A 27,129-nucleotide genomic window follows, 5' to 3' on the forward strand; every position below is an offset into this window, starting at 1 on the left:
GCAGAGTTGCGCGAAGGTCCACCATTTTGTTCCAAGCTGTGCGGGAAAGCAGCTCCTCGAGCGCATAGGCGCTGGGATCATGACGGGGCTGGCGTTGTAGAGCAGTTCGCTTTTTTTAAAAGCTTACAAACGACGCTGGATTGCGGGCATCCTTTTTCCTTTTACGGTCTCAATGCTCAGGGATCGATGCTAAACCCATGATACGTCGTTGAGAAAAACGCCGAAAAATAATCTGATTTGCCGAAAATATCATACAGCATGACAGAAAGATCGCGGAATGACAGCGATAGCTCGCAGTACGGACATTAATGGCTCAAAAATGCTTGATAATCAAAAACCTTACTGAGTTGTGCGATGAAGAGTAGTGCGGTAATGCATCTCCCTGCAGAACCACATTTAAATACATTATTCTATAGGGTGGCGACCGCCGATGTTGCACGAAGCTTGTGAAGCCACGCTGCATACGATGTGAATGCGTGCAGTCTAAAGCAATCCATTTTGCACGCAAGTAAATCTAGCCAACCAAAGGCACAGATATCGCAAACTCGCGCGCCTATTTTTCACAAAATATACGTATCATTTGTTGCTCTGACTTCTAGCCCTCCATTGCATTTTTCCTATGCCATGGTCATCTTTTCAAGCCATACACATCACGTGCCGTACTTCTTTATTAGTTTCAAAGGATCTCTAAAAGTAATGTGTATCTCTTTCTCGTGCTGTTATTTGCTCGTTTTACCCTAAGCACTATTGCGTTTTCTCTTGACCTACGTGAAGTATATGTACCTTCACTGCATTCTGAAATATCTTTGTTTTGGACTGCTCTATGCTTTTAGTCAAGGAAAATAATTATCTGAATAACCAATTTTGCTTTCAAGTATTTTATGCTATTTTTGTTCCCCTCTCCTCCAGTGTTAACATACTTGTCAGTGGAACCTTAAGTGTATTCTTGACAAATAAAATAGTTAAATAGCCTAGGCAAAGCTTGTTCTCTTGTAGAGAGACTGACCTCCCACTTCTGTGTATTAGACTGGGACTAGAACAAAATTTCACATACAGTTTGCTTGTGAAACATTCTTTATTTCACAAAACAAACCATTTCTGCTAAATTCTGGAGGTGGCAGCAGAATAAGCAGCGGCTGCACATAAGAAATGCTCTGTCACGTACAGTTGATTAGGTTAGGAACAAAACCTTGGTTCACATTTTCATTTCGAACTTGTAGCATTTCAGCAAAAATAAAGATAATTTGTTGTTGGAAAACATGAGTCGCCGCATGGAGTTTGAGCGTGTCTGCTTAACAATTTATAATTTATATTTATAATTTAACTGTAATTTTTAACAGACCAGGCTGCCGTCACAGCACACTATAAAAATATATACAACTGGAGCGCACGGAAAAGGCGGGAACACACCGCAGCCGACTGCACCGGACGCGTCCGATCACGATGGCAACCGAGAGGGTACTGCACCGGACGCGTCCGATCACGATGGCAACCGAGAGGGTACTGAGGCTGGCGAGGAAAATCGGCTCCTCCACTTAAAAATGGAACAGACGTCGTCAGCGGAATCACGTGACGGCCGCTCGGCGAATGGCGTCAAGAGCGGCGCGAGGAAAACAGTCGCGCAACTCTGCTCCATGCGGGAGCATATACAGGAACACTAGCGTCTCCCGCTCGTCTCGTTCGGGCGCAGTGGGGCCGTGGGAGTACGCAGGAATCACGCGGTGAGCGGCGAACAACGCAGCGCACATCCAAGACGCGTTCACCACGAAGCTTGCTGCCCGTTGGTTCGGCGCTGAAGCTATGCTGACGTTCGTGGCATCGGGTTTGTCGAGAACGATGTTCAGACGAACTACGACTGCAACTTGAGTCCTGCGCGTTTCGGCAAGGGGCCTGGCAGCGCTTCTACGTGGTTTGTCACTTCGCGCGCCCCTTTCAACGTACGTAGTATCCGCAGCATCACGTTCACGCGGCGTCGAAGGCATTGGCCGTGAGCGAAAAATCCCAGAAGGAATAATTTAGAGAGTTTTAGCTGAGCGGGTTTGTGCGCCCGCTCCGCTCAGCGAACTAGCGGGAGCGCTACAGCTCATGCGCGAAACGCTCAGGCGGGAGCGCGCGAGCGGAAGGGCTCCTCGGCCCCGCTCCCACGCGAGCCAAGCGGAGACCGGAGCGACGCTGCGAGCGGGCCTCGCGCAAAGCCTTCTGGGCTCGCGCTAGCTGAACCAAACGTACACATTTAACATGGCGGCCGCCAGCGCAAGTGTTTCAGACTCATGTGTAGCCCCTTCCGCAGAATGCACGGACCCCATGTCGATTCGAAAACCTCGAAGGAGGTTTAGAATCAGCGAGGATCTGTGCCTCTTGCGGGAGGTGGTGTCACTAAATCCTTTTCAAAACCCGCTTATGTGGCACGGGGTTCAGAAGAACGTAGAGGCCGCCGTGGAACGCAAAGTGACTCTACGCGCCGTGCGGGACAGAGTCGACCTGCTCATTGGATATTTCAGGCAGCAAGACCGAGCTAACCTGAGAAAGTAAGTGGTTTTGTTTTAATCTTGATGTGTTTTGAGGTATAGCTTTGTGTTGCGTGGGAGTATTATGTGCGTTACTTGTCTAGGTTTCTCGCAGCCGACTTAGTCGTTTCGGCGCACGAGGCGGCTACGGCGCCCGTGTATTTTGGATTTTCCTTTAATCTGTTTTTCCCTCTCTGTTTACTTGTATTCGCATGCGGCAGTGGTAGTGATCCTGTTGATTGTAGTGGACAGGTTCGTGCGCAATCCTCTTCTTGCGGCACTTACTACTACTTCTACTATCTGACCTGCGTGAACACATAACCAAGCTGGCGCTTCTCGTATTTCCTTCTCAGATCCGGCACTGAAGAAGACTACATTGAGTTGGAACAGCTTCTCCAGGAAGTCTCCGATATGGCGCGCGAATTTGCGCATACGCCAAAAATTGTGCCAAGGAAGGGCAACGCATCGGTACCTGTGAAGCGCAAAGCACTCTCAGCAACGATATCGGCCGCTTCTGAGATGCGGTTGGCCCAGGGAGTAAGGGACTCTGCTTTGTCTGTTGCGGAGCCCAGCCAGAACGACGACAGTCAGACGAATGGCAAGTGTAGTTTTACTCTCGCATATTCCTACGCGAATCCTCGAGTGCAAGGTTCTGCATGTTGAGATGTTGTTTGGCATACAATAGGTGTTTGCAGGACTGCAATGATTATGAAGTGCATACAAACACGCGAGGAATATCGATGTGGTCTAAATGTGCTGGCTAAAGGCGTATGTGTACATAATGTAACACAGTTACAAACTGTGAATTACCTTTATTCCTTACTATCCCAGTTTATTACCGAAGCATCTGTTATTTGAAGCACAAATTTACTTTCGGCACTGTGCTTTTTTTGCAGTGGGTGGGTTAGCAGCCTCAGAGCTGCTCATGACCTTGTACGAGTCTGAGAAGCGGCCACCACCCTCCCCACAGAGCCCGTTGTCCCGACAAAGTGGTCAGCAGGACAACACAGGTGGTGAAAATGGAGCTGCTGTCTTCATAAACACCAGTGTTGCGTCTGGAACGCGCAACACACGAGAACCACAAGAAAAGCAGCTGTGCCGGCGGGGTGGGACAACAGGTAAGACAGCTCTTACACAGTGCTCTCAAGCAGCTTGCGGGCAGTAGGTAGGAATCTCAAGTAATTCAGCATATATTACCGTTGCAGGAGGCGCTTTCGACTGTGGGGGAGCTGTGTGTTGTATGCTTGGAAACCTGTGTCCTACACCTTAAAACACTGAAACTTTTTCTTGCATGTGTAATTATTTCCTATTTAGACGTAATGCAACAAAAAATGCACACTAAACAGCTGCTGCAGATTTGGTCAGGCAAAATTGTAATGTGCACCTTGTCATACTCGTTTTATTTATCGAAACTTCAACTAGGAAAAGAAGTCAACACACACACTCAAAAGTAGTACACAAAAGATGAGGCACAGTTACAAGTACTACCATTTGTGCATTAATTGGTGCGAAGTGAACGCCGAAATAGACTACAAGTGAGTTTTGAGCACACAAGATTGGCACATTAAATCAACGAAAAAAAGTCAGCACTTCATTACTCGAATATATAACATTCGCTGAAGAAAGAAAAGAAAGTTGTCGTCTGAAATAAACACTGAAAAAACTCAGAGTATTTGTCACATAAAAATTGTTGTCCAAACCCTATGCATAAGCATCCACACAGCACTTTGACAAAGGTTGTACACACCCCGTCAAAAGTATACAGGCCAAGGGGTGGTGTACACATGTATGTATGCAGCTTTTTTTGTTTTTGGTGTGTTTACAGTTCCATGTTGTACATGCATTTTTTAGTTTGAGAAGGTGAGTACATTACAAGTCACAGAGGACTTTTGAGCACTAAATTATGGTGTGTGACCTCATGCTGGTGTGTTTTCAAACATTACTAAGATTTGCCTTTTGTTATCCCGGCAGGTGTCCGAGGGCTACAAGCAATGGGCTTGGAGCTCCTGGCCCGCCGTGAAAACTACGAATATGAGCTGAGGAGAGACGAGATCGCGCTAGCAAGACAGCGGCTAGCCCTCGACGAGAGGAAAGTGGCTCTTGAAGAAGAGAGGCACCGCCTTGATGTACACCGCCGGGCAGAGGAACACAGTCGCCTGCTTGCCCGCCTGGACCGGCTTGAGCAACTTTTTCAAGAAAAGAGTACCTCAGGGGCTTGAATAATAATTAGCAAGAAAGAGTGGGTGGTCATGCCCATTTTTCGTGCAACTATCAAGAGCACCTGCAATATGTGCAGGCCATCATTCACAGTAAATCTTGATGGAATATTCATTTACTGCTGACAAGTGGCAGTGATGTGGTTGTGGTTTGTGGGGTTCAACGTCCCAAAGCAACTGAAGCTATGATGAATGCCGTGGTAGAGAGCTGCAAAAAATTTCGAACACCTGGGGTTCTTTAACTTGCACTGACATCGCACAGTACACAGGCCTCTAGCTTGTAGTCACGTATAAGTACACTGGTGAAAACAATGTGACCTCTTCATTCCTGTTTTTACAACTACAGTTAGAAGCGACTTAAGAACGAAGCGGCTTTTCCCCTTAAAAGACACGCTTCAAGCAAAGGCTTCGGCCGATTCTCATGAGTCTGCTAGCACGGCAATACACGGAGTGGGAGTTGAAAGGGGATAGTCCCCTCCTAGCATTGTGATGCTGGCAGGTTGATGAGAATCGGCCCACGCCATTGGCTAGAAGGCGGTCCTTTGTCAGGGAAAAGCCACTTCGTCCTTGAGTTGTATCCGACTATAGCTCGAGGGGCCCAGTGCATCAGCGGGAACCTTGTAAACAAAAGTATAACAGACAAATACCACCAAATTTGTATGCTGAAGTGTGGCATTAGCGAGGGGCTAGGTACACTTCAAGTGATGGGGGGTCGACGCCGAAGTACTGTGACACCTGGGCACTGTACAAACATGTGTGGCAGTTGGCGAGGAGGGCACTACCTTTGAAGATCTTTGGCACATTTTGGCGGTAGATCTTTTGGTTCTTTTTGAAGTCACAAAAGGCAAACAGTCCAACAATCTTCCCGAACCCCAACTCAACTGCCTGTCTCACGGTGCTCATGGCTTTGTTGAAAGCTATCTGTTGTGTTATATGGGCACCGCCATAAGGCTTCATCAGGAGGGGCCTGAGTGGGTACGCCGGGTCTCCATATATGCAATAGCTTTGACCTTTGACCAGGCTCGTCAACTTTTTGTACACATCGCTCTTCCCGAAGTTACCTGGAAGGGTATAAAAAGAAACCATACCTCAAAATTAGCACAGAAAAACCGATCGCCAAGCTGCGGGCTTAGAAGCAGCTTGTTACACACTGTATGCTTGTTACGGTTTTTATCACCGAAGTTTTCACACTCACCGGCGTCATGTTTGCTGCCTGGATGCAATCCGTCTAACTGGCAGATGATCCCATTCGGGCACATGATTGCCTGGTATTTGAGAGCATGGACGCGTTTGTGCCCACTGAAATAGATCTTTTGATCTTTAGACGGCCGGCAAATTGGCCGCGCCGTACCGTCGATAAATCCCCAACAATTTCTCAGCGGGGCTCCTTTGGCGTGAATGGCCTGAAAACAGTAGGGCGATTGTGTAAGCAATTATCATTTGGGCAGTTTTGCTGCATTTTGCTCCTTACCTGCGAGAACCTCTCCAGTGTGTCAGTGTTCAGCCAAGAATGGTTGTTGACATCATCCAGGAGATGGGAGAAATTCTATTCGAGGTGCTGAAGAATGGTGTTTGTCACAGACGATAGAGTCGAACTGTGCCGCCAGAAAACGCCTTCGAGGTCGCGGAGGCGGTTCGGATACGCAAGCCGACGTAAGGTGATGCAAAGGGCCTCATCCCCGGGCACTGTCATCCTTTGCGGAGTGGTCAGCGCATCAGGAATTAGCAATGCCCTCTGCAGCCTGCGTATATCGTCTTTTTCAAATCTAAACGCAGTCCGAAAGACCCCACTGTCCACCGTATCGATGTTGATGAGCCCGTGCACGGAAAGCGGGCCTCGGCGATTTTGTCCGAAGACTTCTAGACATAACAAGTCCTCTATTTCGGACCACTTCAACTGTGAGAGTAGGAGCGGGTCTTGCAGAATGCTTTCCGGCATCGCGAACAGGTGGTGTCGGATAACCTACTAACGAAACTCGGGGAAAACTCGAACGCGATGCTCGCAGGCGCTCCCAACGATCACACACACTCACGACAACGCGCTCCGAGGAATGGCTTGCGTGGTCATGACTTGCCTCTCGCAATGGCAGACTTCTCTAATTTTCGTAATACGAAAACATTGCTGCTATAACCAAACCACTGCTGTTGCCAAAATTATACAGTAAGCGTAATCAACTATTACTATTTTATTCCCTCATAAATTCGGCAGTCTTGCTTATAACCATTTTCTGGTAGGTCCAATTACAATCACTAGGTGGCGCAACAAGACTCCTGGCTTGAGCGGACGGGGAACACGCGGCGCTAAAACACTATTCTTGCGCGACGCTCCGCTGGGGCTCCGCTGGGAACTGCGAGCTGAGGGGACAGTAAACCCGGTCAGCTAAAACTCTCTAATAAAGCGACTAGAAAGTTGGTCTAGGTAGGGAATCCATAACCTATTACGCGTTCGCGTCATACCCTCAAGGCAGAGCTTGAGTGTCCCCTCCAATTTTCTTATTTCCAAAGTAATAACACGAGACGAAGGCATGCCGTAACAAAAATCGCTTCGAACGCGCGCATTCACTTTTTTAGGTATTCCCTAGGCCAATTAGAGACACCAAAAAAATTAAAATTGTTTTTTTGGGGAAAGAAAATGGCGCAGTATCTGTCTCACATCTCAGCCGACACCTGAACCGCGCCATAGGGGAAGGGATAAAAAGAGGGAGTGAAAGATGAAAGGAATAATCCGCTGGGGCTCCGCTGGGAACTGCGAGCTGAGGGGACAGTAAACCCGGTCAGCTAAAACTCTCTAATAAAGCGACTAGAAAGTTGGTCTAGGTAGGGAATCCATAACCTATTACGCGTTCGCGTCATACCCTCAAGGCAGAGCTTGAGTGTCCCCTCCAATTTTCTTATTTCCAAAGTAGTAACACGAGACGAAGGCATGCCGTAACAAAAACCGCTTCGAACGCGCGCATTCACTTTTCTAGGTATTCCCTAGGCCAATTAGAGACACGAAAAAAATTAAAATTGTTTTTTTGGGGAAAGAAAATGGCGCAGTATCTGTCTCACATCTCAGCCGACACCTGAACCGCGCCATAGGGGAAGGGATAAAAAGAGGGAGTGAAAGATGAAAGGAATAAAGCGGTGAAGTAGTGCAGAGCTCCGGAATAATTTTGACCTCCTGGGGTTATTGAACATGTACTGACATACATAGAACTGCACAGGGGCACCTTTTGCGTTTCGCTTCCATGCACCTGGGGTCGAAGTTATTCCGGAGCCTTCCACTACGGCACCACTAGTTCATTTCTTCTTTCACTCCCTCCAGCCGCCGCGGTGGCTGAGTGGTTATGGCGCTCGGCTGATGACCCGAAAGACGCGGGTTCGATCCCGGCCGCGGCGGTCGAATTTCGATGGAGGCGAAATTTACAGTCCCGTGTACTGTGCGATTTCGGTGCACGATAAAGAACCCAAGGTGGTCGAGAATTCTGGAGCCCTTCACTACGGCGTTTCTCATAGCCTGAGTCGCCTTGGCACGTTAAACCCCCATAAAGCATAAACCATTTCACTACCTCCTTTATGGCCCCGCCGCGGTGGCTCAGTGGTTAGGGCTCTCGACTACTGATCCGGAGTCCCCGGGTTCGAACCCGACCGCGGCGGCTGCGCTTTTATGGAGGAAAAACGCTAAGGCGCCCGTGTGCTGTGCGATGTCAGTGCACGTTAAGGGTGGCGCTGTGAGCGCGCGAAGCGAGTGGACATACAGCGCATCGTCTCCACCAACTTTTGGCTGGAGCCACGGTTCCTCGGCCGGAACCCCGTCAACACAGCCGCGTCTGTGTTCGCGAAGTCGACAGCTACCTGTGGACACCACTCACACACAGGTGGGGCAACATTTACGCATTTTAGGGCCGATCCTCACTTGCGTTTCGTAGCGACGGCGCTAGGCCTAACGCCTACGCCGACGCTCGGCCGTGAGTGAGTCGCCCACCCGTGTCAAGATGGCTGCCCAAAAAGTACAACGCGGCTACGACCCGGACGCCATGGCCTGGTCCGAGGTTCCTTCAGCTCCAACGCCTGAGAGTCCGGATTCTGCGCCCATCGAGAACCCCAGGCTCTTCAAACTAGTGGAACGCCGCTCCCGCAAGCGGGACGCCGCCTCCAAGAAAGCGGACGCCACGTCGGCAGGCCGCTCAACACGGCACAGCGCTGCTGCGCGCGCTGCAGCGCTTCACGGAGGGGCCCAGTCTAAGACCGGACCCTCTTGGAAACCAAAGCCACTGCCGCGTCTTCATCCAGAAGACATCGTCATCGTCCTGAAGCCCCGGGTGACCGTCGCTCTCAGGGATGTCTACCAACATGGCGAGCTGGGAGCAGCGTTCGCGGACTACCTGGGCGCCAAGGCCGCAGCATCCCTCAGCCTGCTCCCCACATGGGAGCAAAACCTGATCGTCGCAGGCACTAGAGAGCCGCACGTCGCGGACAAGCTTCTGCGGGATTTTCAACTAACATCACCGAAGGGCCAGCTCTCCATGTACGGCCAGTTGAAACTCACTGGAGACCTGTGCCGCGGCGTCATCACCGTGGCCAAGCACGAGACCAGTGAGTCCCTCCAAAACAAGATCCAGTGGCGTGCTGGAGAGCTTGCCGATATCCGCAAGCTTGGCAAATCCGACGTCGCGTCGCTCACCTTCGTGGGAAAAGTGGTGCCGCGATATGTGCATTACAACTCTGAGGTGACCCTTGTGCGTCCGTACAAGAGAACCATTCCGGCCTGCGTGCGGTGCGGCACTGTGGGCCACCGAGCAGACACCTGCCCCTGCCCGGATGAAAAGTGCGGCCTGTGTGGCCATACGGCGCCGACCGTCGACGGAGTCAAGGCGCAGCATGAATGCAGTCTGTCCTGTGCAGTCTGTGGGCAAGCCCACTCTATCAACTCCCGCGACTGCACGGGAAAATTCCGGCAGCTCAAGGTGCATGGCCCCAAGGCTAAGCGCCCAGAGGTGCCAAAAAACCAGCGACCTGGCAAGCAGCCAAGTCATTCAAAACCAGGTGCCGGTGGCGGAACGCCGCGTGGTGCTCACGGCACCAACCACAAGACATCGTCACCTTCTTCACCGTCGGTGAAACCAGCGCCCGGGAAGAAGACGGCGCCTCCACCGCCCAGCGGCAGAGACACTGGCCACTTCCCGGCCCTCAAGACAATTGGCGCTGCCGACGCCCGGGCATCAGCGCCTCAACACCACAAACAGGTGAGCAGCTGGGCTGAGATCGCCTCCTCTTCCTCCCATCCCTCACCCTCCCCCGTAACCGTCTCCGCACTCGACGCGGAATACAAAAAACAGATAGACGTGCTCCGGGCACAGAATGAGCTTTTGCTGAACAAAATTCAAAATTTAGAATCAAAATTGGCGTCTGCCACACCGAGCCCGCAGAACTCGGACGCAATGGAGAGCGACGCGGAGATCTCGCCTGCCCTCGTGACAGCCATCTCTGCGATGGAGGAGCGCTTAACCTCTAAATTGCGATATATGATCGAGACAGCCATGGACCAGATCTTGACAAAGGTCAAATCTGCCGTCCCCGCGGTGGTCTCAAAACACATCTCGGACAACCCCCGCCTCCTCCGTCGGACGGGACCCATTAGGGACGTATCCCGCCCTTCAAAATTCACCCGTCTGATTACTGATTCGGACAATGAGGACAACTGCCCCGCTCCTTCCGTCATCACCCCCTTGATGGCGCAAGTAGCTGGCTCTGAGGCAGCCAATCTCTCCTCCTCCCCCCCAAGAATTTTAAATAATGGCGAGACACTTTAATCAAAGGAATTCCGCCATCTCCAATTCAGCCATGTCAACTTCAATAACACAGTGGAACTGTAGAGGCTTTAAGGACCGCACTAAGCGGGCCAATTTCCGCCTCTACCTTGAAAATTTCGAGTTCTTACCAGCCGTGGTTGCCCTCCAAGAGCCAGGGCTGGGCGCCACAATTTCAAATTACACGACGTTCCAACAGGATCCCGCGTCTTGTCTTCTTGTCCACAAAGACTACACAGCAAATCTAGTGGATCTCGACCTCCCACTAGAGTACTCTTATGTAATGGTGACCCTCCTACCAGTCCGCCGCAGGGACCCACCGTTGCATATACTCAACGTGTACTGCTCTCCCAAACTAAAGCGAGTGACTTTTGCGGACCTCTTTAGCCGCGCGCTAAGAGTAGCGGGCCGCGATCCCCTGCTTATTGTGGGCGACTTTAACGCTCCCAGTCAGCAATGGGGATATCGCAAGGAGGAGTCACGCGGGCGTAAGCTGGCCGAGCTTGCGTCCACGTTGGGACTCACCCTCCACACGGACCCTGTCCACCCAACCCGGCTAGGAAATTCCGTGACACGGGATACGTGTCCGGACTTAACCTTCACTCGCAACATACAACACGCAGACTGGCTCAACACCGAGGAGACCCTCGGTAGCGACCACTGCATCATTAACACTACACTACGCACACGCCCCCTCAAGCGTCCCAGAACACAAGCCCATATCCCAGATTGGACGAAATTCAGGCAAAATTTTAACTCACTTGATAATACACCCATTTCCGCGCAAGGCTACACAGCATGGTCCCAACAGCTGCTGGCACACCTTTCCTCGCATGAAACACACATCCAGCTCTCAGAGGCGGTCACGGACGTGGATAACCACCTTCTACACCTCTGGGAAGCCCGTCGCAGCCTCGTCCGCCGTTGGCGACGCCAGAAACACAACAGAAAGCTTAAAGCTCGAATTGCCGAGCTTACCCAGAAAGCGGCAGAGTACGCGGCCCAACTCGCCGACTCCAACTGGGTAGATAGATGCAACACGGCCGCGCGACAAATGTCCAGCCGAAACACTTGGCGTCACTTTCGAGCCCTACTCGACCCAACCCAAACACGAACCGAAACACAAAAACATTTGCAGCGAGCCATGCACCATTTTCCTGGCAACACGACTCAACTGGCACAGAAACTTCGGGACCAGTATCTGTGTACAGCCCAAGACCCCCGTGGATCTGCGTACTCTTATGCAGGCAGAGAGAACACGGAGCTGGATCAACCTTTCCAGCTCCATGATCTGCGGGCGGCTCTCGCCAAAATGAAACGGGGCACTGCGCCAGGACGGGATAAGGTCACCGTCAAGCTTTTGACGAACCTGCCCGACTTGGCATACCAGTCCCTCCTGGAATACGTCAATGCGATTTGGCGCGGGGACACCCCCCTGCCAATCGAATGGAAAACGGCTTTGGTGACTTTTATTCCTAAAGCTGGCAAACCAATTGACACAGATAACCTCCGCCCCATCTCTCTCACCTCATGTGTGGGCAAACTAATGGAGACGATGGTGCGGGATCGGTTATCTACATATCTTGAACACAAACAAGTCTTTGCGAGCACCATGTTCGGATTCCGCCCACACAGATCCGCACAGGATGTCCTCCTGCAACTCAATCGGGAAGTCCTTGACCCCCTCGAATGCCCCCATAATGACCGGGTAGTACTCGCCCTGGATCTTAAAGGGGCATTTGACAATGTAACACATGAGATCATACTCACTAACCTAAGTCACACCGACTGTGGCCTCAACACATTCCAATACATTACCCAATTTTTATTGGATCGTCAATCCTACATTCGAATTCAAGATAGAGACCATGGTCCTTACCTACTCGGCACGCGGGGAACCCCTCAAGGCGCGGTACTTTCCCCGCTGCTCTTTAATCTGGCCATGATGCACCTGCCGGCCCAGCTGAGTGGTGTCGCCGGCGTGCAGCACGCCCTGTACGCCGATGACATCACTCTGTGGGCCACAAAGGGCAGCACAGGAGACATTGAAACCAGCCTGCAAACAGCGGCGACGATAGTAGACCGCTACGCCCGCCGCTGCGGTCTTCAATGTTCCCCTCAAAAATCGGAATTTGTGCACCTCCGCCCCTCACAGAAGTGCACAACTAAAATATCTCTTTCCCTCGAGAGTGGTCCCATACGCGAAAGTGATGAGATACGGGTACTCGGACTCTACATCCAAAAACGCAGGCGGCCAGACACTGCATTGGCCAAACTCCGTAAGGTGGGGGACCAGGTGGGCCGCATGGTCCGCCGGGTTTCCAACAAACGCGGAGGGTTACGAAGTAAGGATGCCTTGCGGCTGGCAAACGCCTTCGTAACTAGTCGAATTCTCTATTCGACTCCTTATCTCCACCTACGGAAACAAGAGGAGGACGCCCTTGAGGTCATCCTTCGCAAAATTGTTAAACGTGCCCTTGACCTCCCCATCACTACTTCAAACAGCCGGCTTATGGCTCTTGGGGTGGTGAACACTTTCCGGGAGCTCCGGGAGGCGCACCTTACAAACCAGTACACGCGCCTGTCGCTAACGAAGTCGGGTCGCCGCCTTCTTGCTCGATTCCATATCCAACACACCCCTCCAATGGAAGACAGGTTTCGCATCCCGGAACTGTGGAGACGTGCCCTCCACGTGCGGCCTCTTCCAGCAAACATGTCACACGAAGACCATAATGGTCGGCGCCTGGCACGAGCGGAAGCGCTAGCCCGATATTATGGCAACAAAACAGGTGTCTACTACGTGGACGCCTCCGGCCCTCACCACGGGGGATGGTACACGGCCGCGGTAGTTCACAACAGCAACACAGTTAACGGCCTATCTTTCAGAGCCCGCAGTGTAACACAAGCAGAAGAGGTCGCGATTGCTCTCGCGGCCTCACATTCCAATTCAAAATACATAATCACCGACTCGCGAGGGGCCTGTCGGAACGTCGAACAAGGCTGCACTCCCTTCCTAGCCTATCGAATATACCAAAATTGCATACGGGATACGGACCCCGCACACCGTTACCTCATATGGGCCCCTGCTCATCAGGGGTTGGCAGGAAACGAGGCAGCAGACGCAGCCGCCCGCGCGCTCTCTCACCGGGCTGTTTTCTCCTCCCCATCCGATCAGGAACCCGATTTTAATCCGGTCTATACATTCAAAGATATTACAACATATTATCAAAATTGTCATCGCCTTTACCCTAGTCCATGTAAAGGCCTGAAGAAGGCGGATGAGCGGCTCCTTCTCCGCCTTCTCACAAATACATTGCTGTGCCCGGCAGCGCTAAAACATTTTGACCCCTCCTTTAGTGGCAGCTGCCCACACTGTAGTGCAGTGTCCTCTGACACCTATCACATGGTTTGGGCCTGCCCCTCCAACCCCGCTATTCCCCCCATCCCCAACCCAACCCGGGAGGACTGGGAGGCGACCCTGCTCGGCTGCCACGACTTGCAGGCCCAACAAGCCTTAGTCGGGCGCGCCCGGGCGGCGGCAACCGCCACTGGGGTCCTATACTAGGGACCTCCACCTAGTGCTTGTACGGATCGGTCCCTTACGGGCTGATCCAAACATACCTCCTATTCATCCGTAATAAATGTTTTCACCACCACCAGTGCACGTTAAAGATCCCCAGGTGGTCGAAATTATTCTGGAGCCCTCCACTACGGCACCTCTCTCTTCCTGTCTTCTTTCACTCCCTCCTTTACCCTTCCTTTACGGCGCGGTTCAGGTATCCAACGATATATGAGACAGATACTGCGCCATTTCCTTTCCCCCCAAAACCAATTATTATTATTATATACCTCCTTTATCCCTTCCCTTACGGCCCGGTTCAGGCGTCCGCCGATATATGAGACAGATACTGCGCAATCTCATTTCCTCAAAAAGCAAATTATTATTATTATTATTATTATTATTATTATTATTACTACTTTAATAATAATAATAATAATAATAATAATAATAATAATAATAATAATAATAATAATAATAATAATAATAATAATAATAATAATAATAATAATAATAATAATAATAATAATAATAATAATAATATTAATAATAATAATAATAATAAAAAAAAAATTATTATTATTATCGAAAGATCGAAAGGTGTCAAAACGTGAGAACAAGGGCTCTTTTTACTTTGCACAGATGCACAGCTTAAGCGCTGCCGTAAGTGCTTTCCTGCACCCCTAAGAAGCAACTCACCTGTGCCCGGTTACTTTTGACAAAAAGGGTACAAGTAGCAATAAAAATTGATTTTTGGGGAAATGAAATGACGCAGTAACTCTCTCATAAATCGTGGACACCTGAACCGCGCCGTAAGGGTAGGGATAAAGGATGGAGTGAAAGAAGAAACGAAGAAAGAGGTGCCGTAGTGGAGGGCTCCGGAATAATTTCGACCACCTGGGGATCTTTAACGTGCACTAACATCGCACAGCACACGGGCGCCTCAGCGTTTTGCCTCCATAAAAACGCAACCGCCGCGGTCGGGTTCGAACCCGGGAACTCGGGATCAGTAGCTGAGCGCGCTAACCACTGATCCACCGCGGCGGGTTAGGGGTACATATGATCGAAATCAGAAGATGCGCCTAATAGTGCATCCGCCACGGTGGCTTGTGGTTAGAGCGCCCGCCTACAGAACCAGAGTTGCCGGCATAGAACCGGGTGGGTGGTGGTGAAAACATTTATTAAGAATGGACAGGAGGTGTTTGGATCAGCCCGTAAGGGACCGATCCTTACAAATACTAGGTGGAGGTCTTTAGTTTGGGACCCCAGTGGCGGTAGCCGCCACCCGGGCGCGCCCGACTAAGGCTTGTTGGGCCTGTAAGTCGTGGCAGACGAGCAGGGTGGCCTCCCAGTCCTCCCGGGTTGGGTTGGGGATGGGGGGAATGGCCGGGTTGGAGGGGCAGGCCCACACCATGTGATAGGTGTCCGAAGACACCGCGTTACAGTGCGGGCAGTTGCCGCTAAAGGAGGGGTCGAAATGTTTTAGGGCTGCCGGGCACAGCAATGTATTGGTGAGAAGGCGGAGAAGGAGCCGCTCATCCGCCTTCTTCAGGCCTTTACATGGACTAGGGTAAAGGCGATGACAATTTTGATAATATGTTGTAATATCTTTGAATGTATAGACCGGATTAAAATCGGGTTCCTGATCGGATGGGGAGGAGAAAACAGCCCGGTGAGAGAGCGCGCGGGCGGCTGCGTCTGCTGCCTCGTTTCCAGCCAACCCCTGATGAGCAGGGGCCCATATGAGGTAACGGTGTGCGGGGTCCGTATCCCGTATGCAATTTTGGTATATTCGATAGGCTAGGAAGAGAGTGCAGCCTTGTTCGACGTTCCGACAGGCCCCTCGCGAGTCGGTGATTAGGTATTTTGAATTTGAATGTGAGGCCGCGAGAGCAAACGCGACCTCTTCTGCTTGTGTTGCACTGCGGGCTCTGAAAGTGAGGCCGTTAACTGTGTTCATTCGAATTCAAGATAGAGAGCATGGTCCTTACCTACTCGGGACGCGGGGAACACCTCAAGGCGCGGTACTTTCCCCGCTGCTCTTCAATCTGGCCATGATGCACCTGCCGGCCCAGATGGGTGGTGTCGCTGGCGTGCAGCACGCCCTGTACGCCGATGACATCACTCTGTGGGCCACACAGGGCAGCACAAGAGACATTGAAACCAGCCTGCAAACAGCGGCGACGATAGTAGACCGCTACGCCCACCACTGCGATCTTCAATGTTCCCCTCAAAAATCGGAATTTGTGCACCTCCGCCCCTCACAGAAGTGCACAACTAAAATATCTCTTTCTCTCGAGAGTGGTCCCATACGCGAAAGTGATGAGATACGGGTACTCGGACTCTACATCCAAAAACACAGGCGGCCAGACACTACATTGGCCAGACTCCGTAAGGTGGGGGACCAGGTGGGCCGCATGGTCCGCCGGGTTTCCAACAAACGCGGAGGGTTATGAAGTAAGGATGCCTTGCGGCTGGCAAACGCCTTCGTAACTAGTCGAATTCTCTATTCGACTCCTTATCTCCACCTACAGAAACAAGAGGAGGACGCCCTTGAGGTCATCCTTCGCAAAATTGTTAAACGTGAACTTGACCTCCCCATCACTACTTCAAACCCGGTCGCGGCGGCCGCGTTTTGATGGAGGCGAAACTCAAAAAGCACCTGCGGGCTGTGCGTTCTCAGTGCACGTTAGAGGGTCCCTTAAAAGGGTGTGCATATCATTTTCTATCATGTGCTTGCATTATGTTGAGTACAGGCCACAGCGCGTTCATGCCTCGTACAGGACCTCAAAAGGACAGGATCTCACTCATTTACAATATATAGTTAAGGATTCAAGCTTCCATGCCTAGCGCTGACAAGCGGTACCGGTCTATCACCCGAATCCACGCGCAACACGTCATGCAACGCTCGTTACGTGAGCATAAGAGGGATGTCATTGGTTCGTCGTGGCGTCTCTTTCTGAAGTCATGCACCTATACCATGGCCACGGCCGGAAGTTCCGCCCGCCCTCACCGCCCCCCTCCATCCTCCCGCGCGCGTCGTCAGCTGGCGGACGGACCGAGTGAAAAGGATTGGTTCATTGTTTGGTGAAGGAAATGGCGCAGTATTTGTCCGACATATCGGCGGACACCTGAACCGCGCCGTAAGGGAAGGGATAAAGGTGGCACTTAGAGAAGAAAGGAAGAGGTGCCATTGTGGAGGGCTCCGAAATTATTTTGACCGCCTGGGATCTGACATCGCAAAGCACACGGGCGCCTTTGCGTTTTGTGTCCATCGAAACGCAACCGCCGCGGGTTCAAGGCCGGCGGTGCAGTGCGGACATTTCAGTGCGCAAAAAGTGACGAGAGGAAAAAGAAAGGCGCGGAGCCGCGTAAATTCAAATTTTCAGTACAGATAACTCAGCTTCTACAAGACGAATAAAAAATTACTGATGGCCTAGCTCTGTGAGGTCAGGAGTATCGAAAGCGCGGAGACTTTTGCATCGGAAAGCGTGCATTCACAAGATGCGCGCTGGCCTCCTCGGTGCCCCGGCACAGCGAAATCGCGTTAGCTACCAGTAATGCTTTCGCTTTAAAATCTTGCTGGAGGATATTTGTGAAGCGGCATCTTTAACATCCTAGGCATACAACAAGTTATTCGGAGCCTCTTTCTGAGCTCCTTTAAACATCCCCATGTGGTCGAAATTATTCCGAAGCCCTCGTTCTCGGCACCCCTTTCTTCCTGTCATTCATTCCCTCCTTTATCCCTTCTCTTACGGCATGATTCAGGTGTCCGCCGAGATGTAAGACAGAGGGAACATTTTATTTCCTCAAAGACTATTTTTCAAGAACTAATTTTCAAATATTGCTACCGCACTAGAATTTCTTCAAATGTTATGAATTTATGCGTCTTTATTATACTTGTATGTTTAACAGATACACAGCATGCTACGGTGTTGTACTAGATCAGAGTAACTATAAATCAGCAAATGAACAAAGAGCTGCTGGTGTGTGCTTCGCTTCGCGTGCACCGCCCAAGGGTGCCTATTCCTGATAGCCGCGGCCTTTTCGGCGTCGCGGACGGGCTGTCAAGTATGACCGTGACCTGGGACAATTTTAACGAACGGTTAAGTTCCTAAGATAAGTTCATTATCATGAATTGGATAAGGTGAAGCGAGTTATCAACATAGCCGAGTTGACGCTTTGTCGGATCAAGGAAATATAAGAACGATCAAAATTTGCTTGGCATGATTATAATGCGCATCATAAAGTAAACTTCCCTCTCAGGGGACGTGAGGCTACCGAAGTAGTGTCTCATCTGTGAATAATAATAATTGTTTTTTTGAGGGGAAAATAAATGGCGCAGTATCTGTCTCATATATCATTGAACACATGAACCGCGCCGTAAGGGAAGGGATAAAGGAGGGAGTGAAAGAAGAAAGGAAGAGAGAGATGCCGTAGTGGAGGGCCCCGGAATAATTTAGACCTCCTGGGGATCTTTAACGTGCACTGACATCGCACAGCCCACGGGCGCCTTAGCGTTTTGTCTCCATAAAAACGCAGCCGTCGCGGTGGGGTTCAAACCCGGTAACTCCGGATCAGTAGCCGAGCGCCCTAACCACTGAGCCACCGCGGCGGGTCTCATCTGTGAAAAAATTTCTTGGGGACAGGAAATGGCGCAGTATCTGGCTCAGATCTCGGCGGACAACTGAACTGTGCCGTACGGAAAGGGATAAAGCAGGGACTGAGAGAAGACAGAAAGAAAGATGGCGCCATATTGAAGGGCTCCGGAATAAACATTTGTTTTGAGGGAAACGAAATTGTGCAGTAACTGTCTCACATACCAGCCGACACCTGAACAGCGGCCGTGCCGTAAGGGAAGGGATAAAGGAGGGACTAAGAGAAGAAGGAAGATTTGCCGTCGTGGAGGGCTCCGAAATAATTTCAACCACCTGCGGATCAGTCACTCAGTCAATCAACTTTATTTAGCCAAAGAGTGGCAGATTGCTCCCTCGTAGGTCTAAGCCTAAGCCGAGGGCCCGGTAGCCCAACTCCCGGGCCCTCGGCTTAGGCTTAAGCCTCGGCCGCCAGGCTGATGAGTTTTTTTCTGCGTATCGGGATCCTCGTTTCCCAGCAAATAGTCGTAGGCTGTTTCATGAATGAACTCCGCAGCCCCTGGGGAGCTACCACATTCTATAGTTATGTGTGACAAAGCACCTTAACCTCCACAGTATTTACATACCCTGTCCTCTACCTTGTGCTGATTGTATATACCTAAGATTTTTGGCGAAAAGCAGGCGTTCGTTTCTATCTTCTTCCAGGGCGTTGCTTCCTTTCGTGAGAGCGATTTGTCTGGGGTTGGTAATCTCCTTCAGTTGAGTCTGTAGCTTTCAGTGATTTCTTGGCATGTGACCGGTGCTCCTCAGGTTTTTGCATCCTGTCGCTCCATCGTTGCCCAGAGTGAAGTTCCTCGGGCAAGGATGTGCGCTGCTTCGTTCCTTCTGACGTTTTGATGGGCCGGTGCCCATATTAATGTCGCGGTTATCTCCCTATCCAGATCTTTCAGGATGCGTTCTGCCTCCTTAGAGATGCGGGCTTTGCTGTAGTTGCGTAGTACTGTTCTGCTGTCCGTGATTATCTCTCTTACGCGAGTTCCTCTACAGGCTAGCGCTGCTGCAACTTCTGCGATTTCGATGTCTTGAGTGTCGATCGATGCGGTGATGACTGTATTGCCCTGCCCGACTACAAGCGCCGCTAAGCCAGCTCCGTCCATTCATTTTGGGGATCTTTAACGTGCGCTGACATCGCACAGCACATGGGCGCCTTAGCATTTCGCCTCCATCGAAACGCGGCCGCCACGGTCGAGCTCGAACCCGGGTACTCCGGATCAGTAGCCGACCGTTCTAACCACCGACCTACCGCGGCGGGTAATAATTTCGACCCACTGGGGATATTTAACGGGAACTGACATCGCACAGCACAGGGGTGCCTTTTTGTTTCGCCTCCATCGAAACGCAGCCGCCGTACGTGGTCGGGTTCGAACCCGTGTACAGCGGATCAGTAGCCGAGCGCTCTAACCACCGAGCCACCGCGGCGGGTATCCTCTGTGAGCCTGGCCACATTTCAATGGCCGGGGAACGAAAAAGGTGCGCGTGTGCTGTGCAATGTCAGTGCACGCCAATATCCCCAGGTGGTCGACATTATTCCGGAGCCGGCACCTGTTCCTTTCGTACCTCACTCCCTCCTTTATCCCTTCCTTCACGGCGTAGTTGAGGCGTCCACCGAAGGTGATAGTTACTGCGAAACTTATGGTGTCTACGGCTGACGGCACTCGTGGAGTTTTTCGCGCACTCGTGTGGTGCTAGACGTTCGACTGGATGCCACTCGTGCAGTGCCTTACGTTCGGCTGGGACGAGCACGACACGAGTGCGCACCACCGTGGAGACCGACGGTGGAGCGCGGTGCAATCCCGTCGTGCAGCTCGCGCTAGCAGACGTCGCGGTCAGACGATGCTGTTGGCGCAGACAATATCACTACACAGTGGTCGATAGGAAGCATCGACGAAGAGGAAAAACGCGAAGCATCACAAGTTGGCATATTTTATAGAAATGTTGAATATTGTAGCGGCGGCAATGCATTCGCGCTGCAATCATGCAGCCACCGGCCGGCGAGCGCTGTGCCTTGACTGTTTGAAAAAATTAAAGGTTCGTCAATATTTTTAGTACGGCGAACGGCAAATGCGGTTCAACTGGCACGCCTGCACTTTATGACATCATACTTTTTGCCAACGTGAGAATAGGTTAAAAGATATATCATTACAGTGACAATGTGGGGAGCTGAGATTGGATTGAGAATCGTCGGCAGATATTTTCGGAAGTCACTCTAGCTGCTCTAAAGCGCATGCATCAAAACCAGCGAGCATAACGCCGTGGTGTGTCTGAAAAACCTGCACAAGCACAGTCGCAGTATTTCATGAGCATGGTCGTGGTTCCTGCATTGCCCATGAACGCCGGTGCTGCGCGCTGTTACTGAAGAGGTTGTCTAGCTGTACAAATTTCTGACTGCAGTCGTTGGCGTCGGCCGCTCGTAAAAATGACCTCTGAGATCTGTGAAAGTCTCAGAGGCCACAGTGAACCGAGGGCAGAAAGAGCAACGGCACTCTGAGAATGTTTTGCATGTTCGGCTGAGGTGCAAGTGGATGTGCCACTCGTGTGGTATTTGACGTCACTTCCTAAGCAGCGGCACGGAGGCAGCGCGGCTCAGCCGAGGACACCATTACTTTCCTCAAAAACTAATTTTCATTTTTCTAGCAATGCTTTCACAAGAGAAAAAGTATTGATTTCTGCATCCAAAAGGATGCATCCGGGAGCAACTCGGCGCAGGAGTCTGCTATAAACTAACATCCTGATAGTTCAGTTTGAGCGCAGCGTCATTATTCTTCAAGAAGCAGTTTCCCTTAAAGGATTCTAAAGTGCAATGCCTAGATTTGGGTGACTCTTTTGCCCAACGTTGTGCGTTAAATTAATCACAATGGAACGCTCATGGAAGTTGTCAATGGGTCCAAACTAGCGGTTGTTAACGAGCACAGAAGGGACATGTTTTGACACCACGTTAGCTGCGAGTACCGTTACCCTTAAAAATAAGCGGTAACTGCATAAAAGAAACTGACTTAAAAACAAATAAAAATTTGGCTGCGGTTTAGCTCTGGTTAACCCTACTTGAATTGCGAAAGCTTCGTTTCCTCGGCACCTCTTCTACGCAGCGTGTCATTCGGACGCTCTAGAGAACTCAAACCAGTCACTCCCGCAGTTGAAGAGTTACTCCGGGACGTGGCACGACTTCTAGCCGCATCGTCGTTACGACGCTTCTCGAGTTGTGCGGCGCGTTCGGCGCCATGTGCTGGAGCGCGGCTGCGGCGTTGCTAGGCAATGGCGACTCAAGGTCGTTCGTGGGCCACGGTATACGGCGTACTCCATACAGCTGCCTACATACGGCACAGGGCACGACGAGCCGAAATGGCTCGCTGGCTGGCGTAATAAAGCGTTCGCTCTAATAAAATTGACAGTGGCTTAGCTCAGCTATGCCAGAATATACGTAGCCAGAGTTACAGTTCCCCCTGGTCTAATCGCATGGTCAGTTGTATTACGAGCCTTTATATCCTCATCCTCAGTTGATATTTTTGCCATTTCTTCATATTGATTTTCTTGCGAAGGAACCATGCGAGCTGCTATGCGCCGCTTGTTGCGCTCCGCCTCTTGGCGTCTCCGCTTGGCAAGACCTTCTCTTTGCTCAGGCGGCTCCGCCGCTCGTTTAGCTTTCTGATGTTCATTCTTTCTCTGCAGAGGGGCCAGGTGCCAGGCGACGAATTCTGTATCCGAAGAACCGATCACCTATTGATACCGCCGTATAGCGGTGGCTTGAGTCTCCTTTTCGTCACCCATACGAAGTGATTGTGATGCACCGAGTCTTATCACCTCAGCTTTTATATACACCGCCGCACACACGCAGTTTTACCGCACGACCCCACATGCGGCCGCGGCGGCGGTCGAGCTCCGACGTCATGCGCAGCGCACCTGCTGCCCTTCTCCGGTTGCCGCGCATGCGCATTCACGCGCGGCGCCGTAGGGCGTAGTCGGGACGTGCTACAGCAGCGACACCAGCGGCTGTTGCACAAGCAGTCTCGACATTGACCTTTGACCTCTGACCTGACCTCAACTTTGGACCTTTCACATTGACCTTCTTTCAAACGGCAAAGCGTCTGCCGGCATCGCATGCGCAGGTCATTAAAGAGGGTTCTCTATAAAACATCGCTGCACTAAGATGCATTCAGTGGAATGCTAGGTGTGATCGATGCGACGCCAACCGTGGAGAGCGGAGATGGTGTAATAAGGTTGTACACGTGGCTACCAACGTGACGAGCACCGCGCTAAGCAACGCTATCGTTGCTGGTGCAGCCGCTGCATCTAGCAGCGTGGTTGCGAGTGCAGTCTCACAGGTGGTTAACTGCACGTTAAGCACTGTCCCCAAAGCGCTTGGAACTTTCGCTTTAAAGGCCGTGCCCAAGACCATTGCAGGTCTAGTTTCAGTTACTGCTCCTACCCTTGCGGTAGCTGTTACGGTCGCGCAGTTAATGTCGTTTCGAAGATAGCAGGATGTTTAACAAATAAAAAAATTGACTGTGGTTTAGCTGTGGTTAACCCTAGTTGAACTGCTATAGCTTCGTTTCCTCGGCACGTCGTCTACGCGGCGTCTCATTTCGACGCTCTAGAGAACTCAAACCGGTCTCTTCCGCAGTTGAAGAGTAACTCCGGGACGTGGCACGACTTCCTCTAGCCGCATCTTCGTTACGACACTTTTCGAGTCATGCGGCACGTTCCGGCGTCTCTTGAACGCAATGTCTCTGCCTCGCTTCGTTCTGTCGTTGCTGCGTCTCTTCCGGGCTCTCCATAACGACTACACTGACTGATGTTGCTGAGAGGAAGAAGGAGAAGGAAGGAGCACGGGCCTGCCTACTGGCTCAAGCCGAGCCTCGCTCGCTGCCGCGTGCTGAATGTAGGAGGGGTAAAGGATAGGAGAGAAAAGAGTGAAAGAAAATATGCGCCGCGCTAATATGCCCCAGGCCGATCCCGGAGGGAGTGCAAATATATATATATATATATCCCTCGCAAGGTGACACCTCCTCTCCCTCTACCCCAGCAGAGCACATCTGGTGGAGTAAGCGGCGACGGCAGCGGCATCGATGGCGGCGCCATCTGTTGGAGCGCGGGTGCGGCGTTGTTAGGAAACGGCGGCCACGGCATACGGCATACAGCTGAAGTGCGACCACGCGACGAGCCGAGCTGGCTGGCTGTCTGGCGTAGTGTTGCTTTCGCAACAAAAATGTCTACTACGGTGTGTGGGTGCCTGTATGACTATGAAAACCGCCAGTCGCTCGACCACAAAAGTAGACTGGGAGATTAAGGTTTTGAAGCGAAAAGCTTCACTGCGCCAGATTTTCTAGCCATCAGCGCGGCCGCAAGTTTCACCTTGAATGTAGCTTGACGTCAAACAAGGAAATGACCCCTGTCTCAAATATCTCGGTGGAAAACGGAACCATACACGTAAGGAAAGGAAAACAAAATTAAAAATAAAAATTGGTTTTTGGGGAAAGGAAATGGCTCCATATCTGTCTCACATATCGGCCGACACATGAACCGGGACGTAAGGGAAGGGATAAAGGAGAGCGGAAAAAAAGAAAGGAAGAAAGAGGTGCGTTGTGGAGTACATCGGAATAATTTCGACCTCCTGGGGATCTACAACGTGCTTTGAAATCGCACAGCACACGGGAGCCTTAGCGTCCGTGTGCACAAAAATGAAATAAAGTCGGTTTTAAGGAAAAGAAATTAATTACGCCTGTCTCACATATCTTGGTAGACACCCAAACCGCGCCTTCAAACCACGCCTGTCTCACATTGCGCCATTTCTTTTCGCCAAAAAAAGCAGCCGCCGAGGAGAGCGGACGCATTTCACATGCGCTCTGCAGTTTTCGGGACTTTTGACCCGGTTAACTCGACTGGAATGCCAAAATTTTGGTGGGAGGCGACGCCAAAAGCGAAGCGGACCACGAGGACACCTCTTTCAAGCCGGTGGGTCCAATATTTTTGGATTTATACGACTTCGAAGATTTTCCACGTGGCCAAGCGAAGCTAGGCCTATTAGGCCTAACACAGTAGCGGGGCTCCGCGGCCCTCCCGGCCTCGGCCAGCGGTAGAGGCGACGGAGTGATGACCCACGCGATGAATCCCAACGTAGAACGTGCACCACTAAAAGATCGGACGAGTTTTATGGCGGAAGCCCAAGAAATCATGGATGAAGATTCTCAAGACGCTTTCGGGGGGACCCTCGCCCACGGATAAGCGCCAGCCTTTCAAGCCCTAGGAAGCAGCACCCCAGCGACGACCACGCTACAGGCAAGCAGTAGTTTTTCGGAAGCGGACTGGGAAATTGCCATGTCCAAGCGCCAGAAGAAACGCCAACGTGGCTTCCAAGTTTTGGCGGGAGAAGCGCTAGCGAACGAAAATTCCCTAGGCGCGACGAATAGCACAGATGGCACATCAGCTGCGCCTAAGCAAGGAGAGAGGGGAGGAGCGCCGAGGAGGAGACTGCCTCCGCTCCCCAAGGACGATATAAAAATAGTTCTTCGGCCAAAAGGACTGGCAGTGAAAGATCTGCAAACGCACCAAGTAGCGCGGGCGGTAGTCACGGCTACCGGACACGGATGCAAGACGGAGGATCTTATCATTCGGCTGCGCACCGGCTCAAACATAATCATCATCAGTACAGGTAACGAAGAAGCGGCTCAACAAATCCGGCGCATCACGCAATTGAGATTTGGAGGGAGCACCTACGAAGTCAACGCACACGTGGCGGCGCCGGAGGGAACGCTGCGCGGGGTCATCCACGGCGTGAACCCGGGGACCCCGGCCGAAGAACTAAAGGCAAACCTGAGGACTCGCACACAAGGGGTGAAGATCCTGGCGGCAAGAATGCTGGGTGGTCAAGCACAGCCGTCATTACCTTCGAAGGCTACATCCTCCCCAAGCAAGTTTTATACTACGGGGGAGAGATGTGGTGCTACCCCTACCAGCCGACGCGCAAGTCTGCTACGTCTGCTGCCAACAAGGCCATCGATCGGACGTTTGCCCGAACCCGGGAGCCAAGGCGTGCAGACAATGCAGCCAGAAGGACCCGGACGAACAGCACCAGTGCATACCCAAGTGCCTGCTATGCGGGGGCTCCCACGTGGCGGGCGCGAAGGACTGTACGCAGCGGCTGAAGCCGACCAACAAACTACGATGGGGACCTCAGAGCCAGCAGCGACGGGGCCGCAGCCGGAGCCGAGGCGGGGCACGGAGGCCGCGCTGGTTGCGAAACGAGGGACAAGAGCGGAGCGACTACCGGAGCGAGTCCAGGAGTCGCAGTCGAGGACGCAGCCAGAGCCAGGGCCGGAGCCGGGACGAGTCCTACCCTCCCCTGGGCGGCCAGCAGCCCGGAGCGAAGCAGAGACAGCAACAGAAGAAAAGCAACGGAGTCAAGGTGAGCTGGGGAGCCGGCCCTCCCAAAACGCTTTTTGCTCCGCACAACAACAACTACAACAACACAAACATACCAGCAGGAAATGCGAGGCTTCTTGCCGAACTCAGTAATCTTAGAAAGGAGCAGGAGCAAACCCCAGAGGAAAACAGACAGCTTAGAAAACAAATAAGTGACTTGATAGCAGAGATGCAGGAGATGCGAAAGGCGGGCTTCTCGCCTGTTAGAGCACCCTCACCCCCGCAACAGGACGTAGAAAGTCCACAACCTAACGAAGGAGGAAACTCCACAATAGACGATCTAAAGACATTCACGCAGCAAGTGCAGCAACAAATGCAGCAGCCGATGCAACAATTAAATCAAAAGATAGCCCTGCAAGATCAGAGCTTCCGCAACTACGTAAAGAATCAAAACACACAAAGAGTAAATGACGCTAGGGACCGCCTCTATAACGAGCGCAGGTTTAGAACAGAACCCCAGGGAGCTACTAACAACACAACAACATGGCAGGACAAAAAAAACTAGAGATATGGCAGTGAATTGCAGGAGCTACAGGCGCAAGCAGGGGCTCCTACAGCAATTCATTTACACTCGAATAACCCCACCAGATTTAATACTACTACAAGAAACAAATTGCACCCCAATTCTAAAAGGATACTCATGCCAGGAGAATGGCAGAACAGCCACTCTCATTAGCAACAAAATTACAACCATAGCTCATAAAGGAATTGAAGACACACAACTAGAACACATCATAACTGAAGTGATTCCAAAAAGGAAAAGGAAAGCCAAAAGTATTTACATAGTAAACCTATATAGTCCACCTAAAAACAATGGTGACTTATCAGGCTGTTTGCGGAAGCAAAGAAGCTTGCAGGGCAAAACACCCTGATAATTGCAGGGGATTTTAATGCGAAAAGCCCGCAATGGGGCAGCAGAATCGAAGACAAAAAGTGGCGCGGCATCTGCACGGCAGCAGAAAACATAGGTTGCGAGCTACTCAC

General features: G+C 51.5%; 2 protein-coding genes across 2 annotated transcripts in view; one reads left to right on the top strand and one right to left on the bottom strand.

Moving 5' to 3' along the window:
• Positions 1-27,129, bottom strand: part of LOC144130257 (uncharacterized) — a 118,242-nt gene that overhangs the window by 83,699 nt on the left and 7,414 nt on the right. The gene's annotated exons all lie outside the window — the stretch shown is intronic.
• Positions 3,411-4,776, top strand: LOC144130256 (uncharacterized). The gene is made up of 2 exons (XM_077664220.1): positions 3,411-3,625; positions 4,479-4,776. Exons 1-2 carry the CDS (start codon positions 3,433-3,435, stop codon positions 4,724-4,726), a joined length of 441 nt encoding a protein of 146 aa, XP_077520346.1. The 5' UTR covers positions 3,411-3,432; the 3' UTR covers positions 4,727-4,776.

This window comes from Amblyomma americanum, chromosome 4, assembly GCF_052857255.1.
Source record: "Amblyomma americanum isolate KBUSLIRL-KWMA chromosome 4, ASM5285725v1, whole genome shotgun sequence".
Lineage (NCBI taxonomy): Eukaryota > Metazoa > Arthropoda > Arachnida > Ixodida > Ixodidae > Amblyomma > Amblyomma americanum.

Bases quoted from the DNA above. Each gene is read 5' to 3' on its own strand.
- LOC144130256 (XM_077664220.1), top strand. From the start codon at position 3,433: ATGACCTTGTACGAGTCTGAGAAGCGGCCACCACCCTCCCCACAGAGC. The intron at 3,626-4,478 runs GTAAGACAGCTC...TTATCCCGGCAG, and splicing joins CCGGCGGGGTGGGACAACAG to GTGTCCGAGGGCTACAAGCA.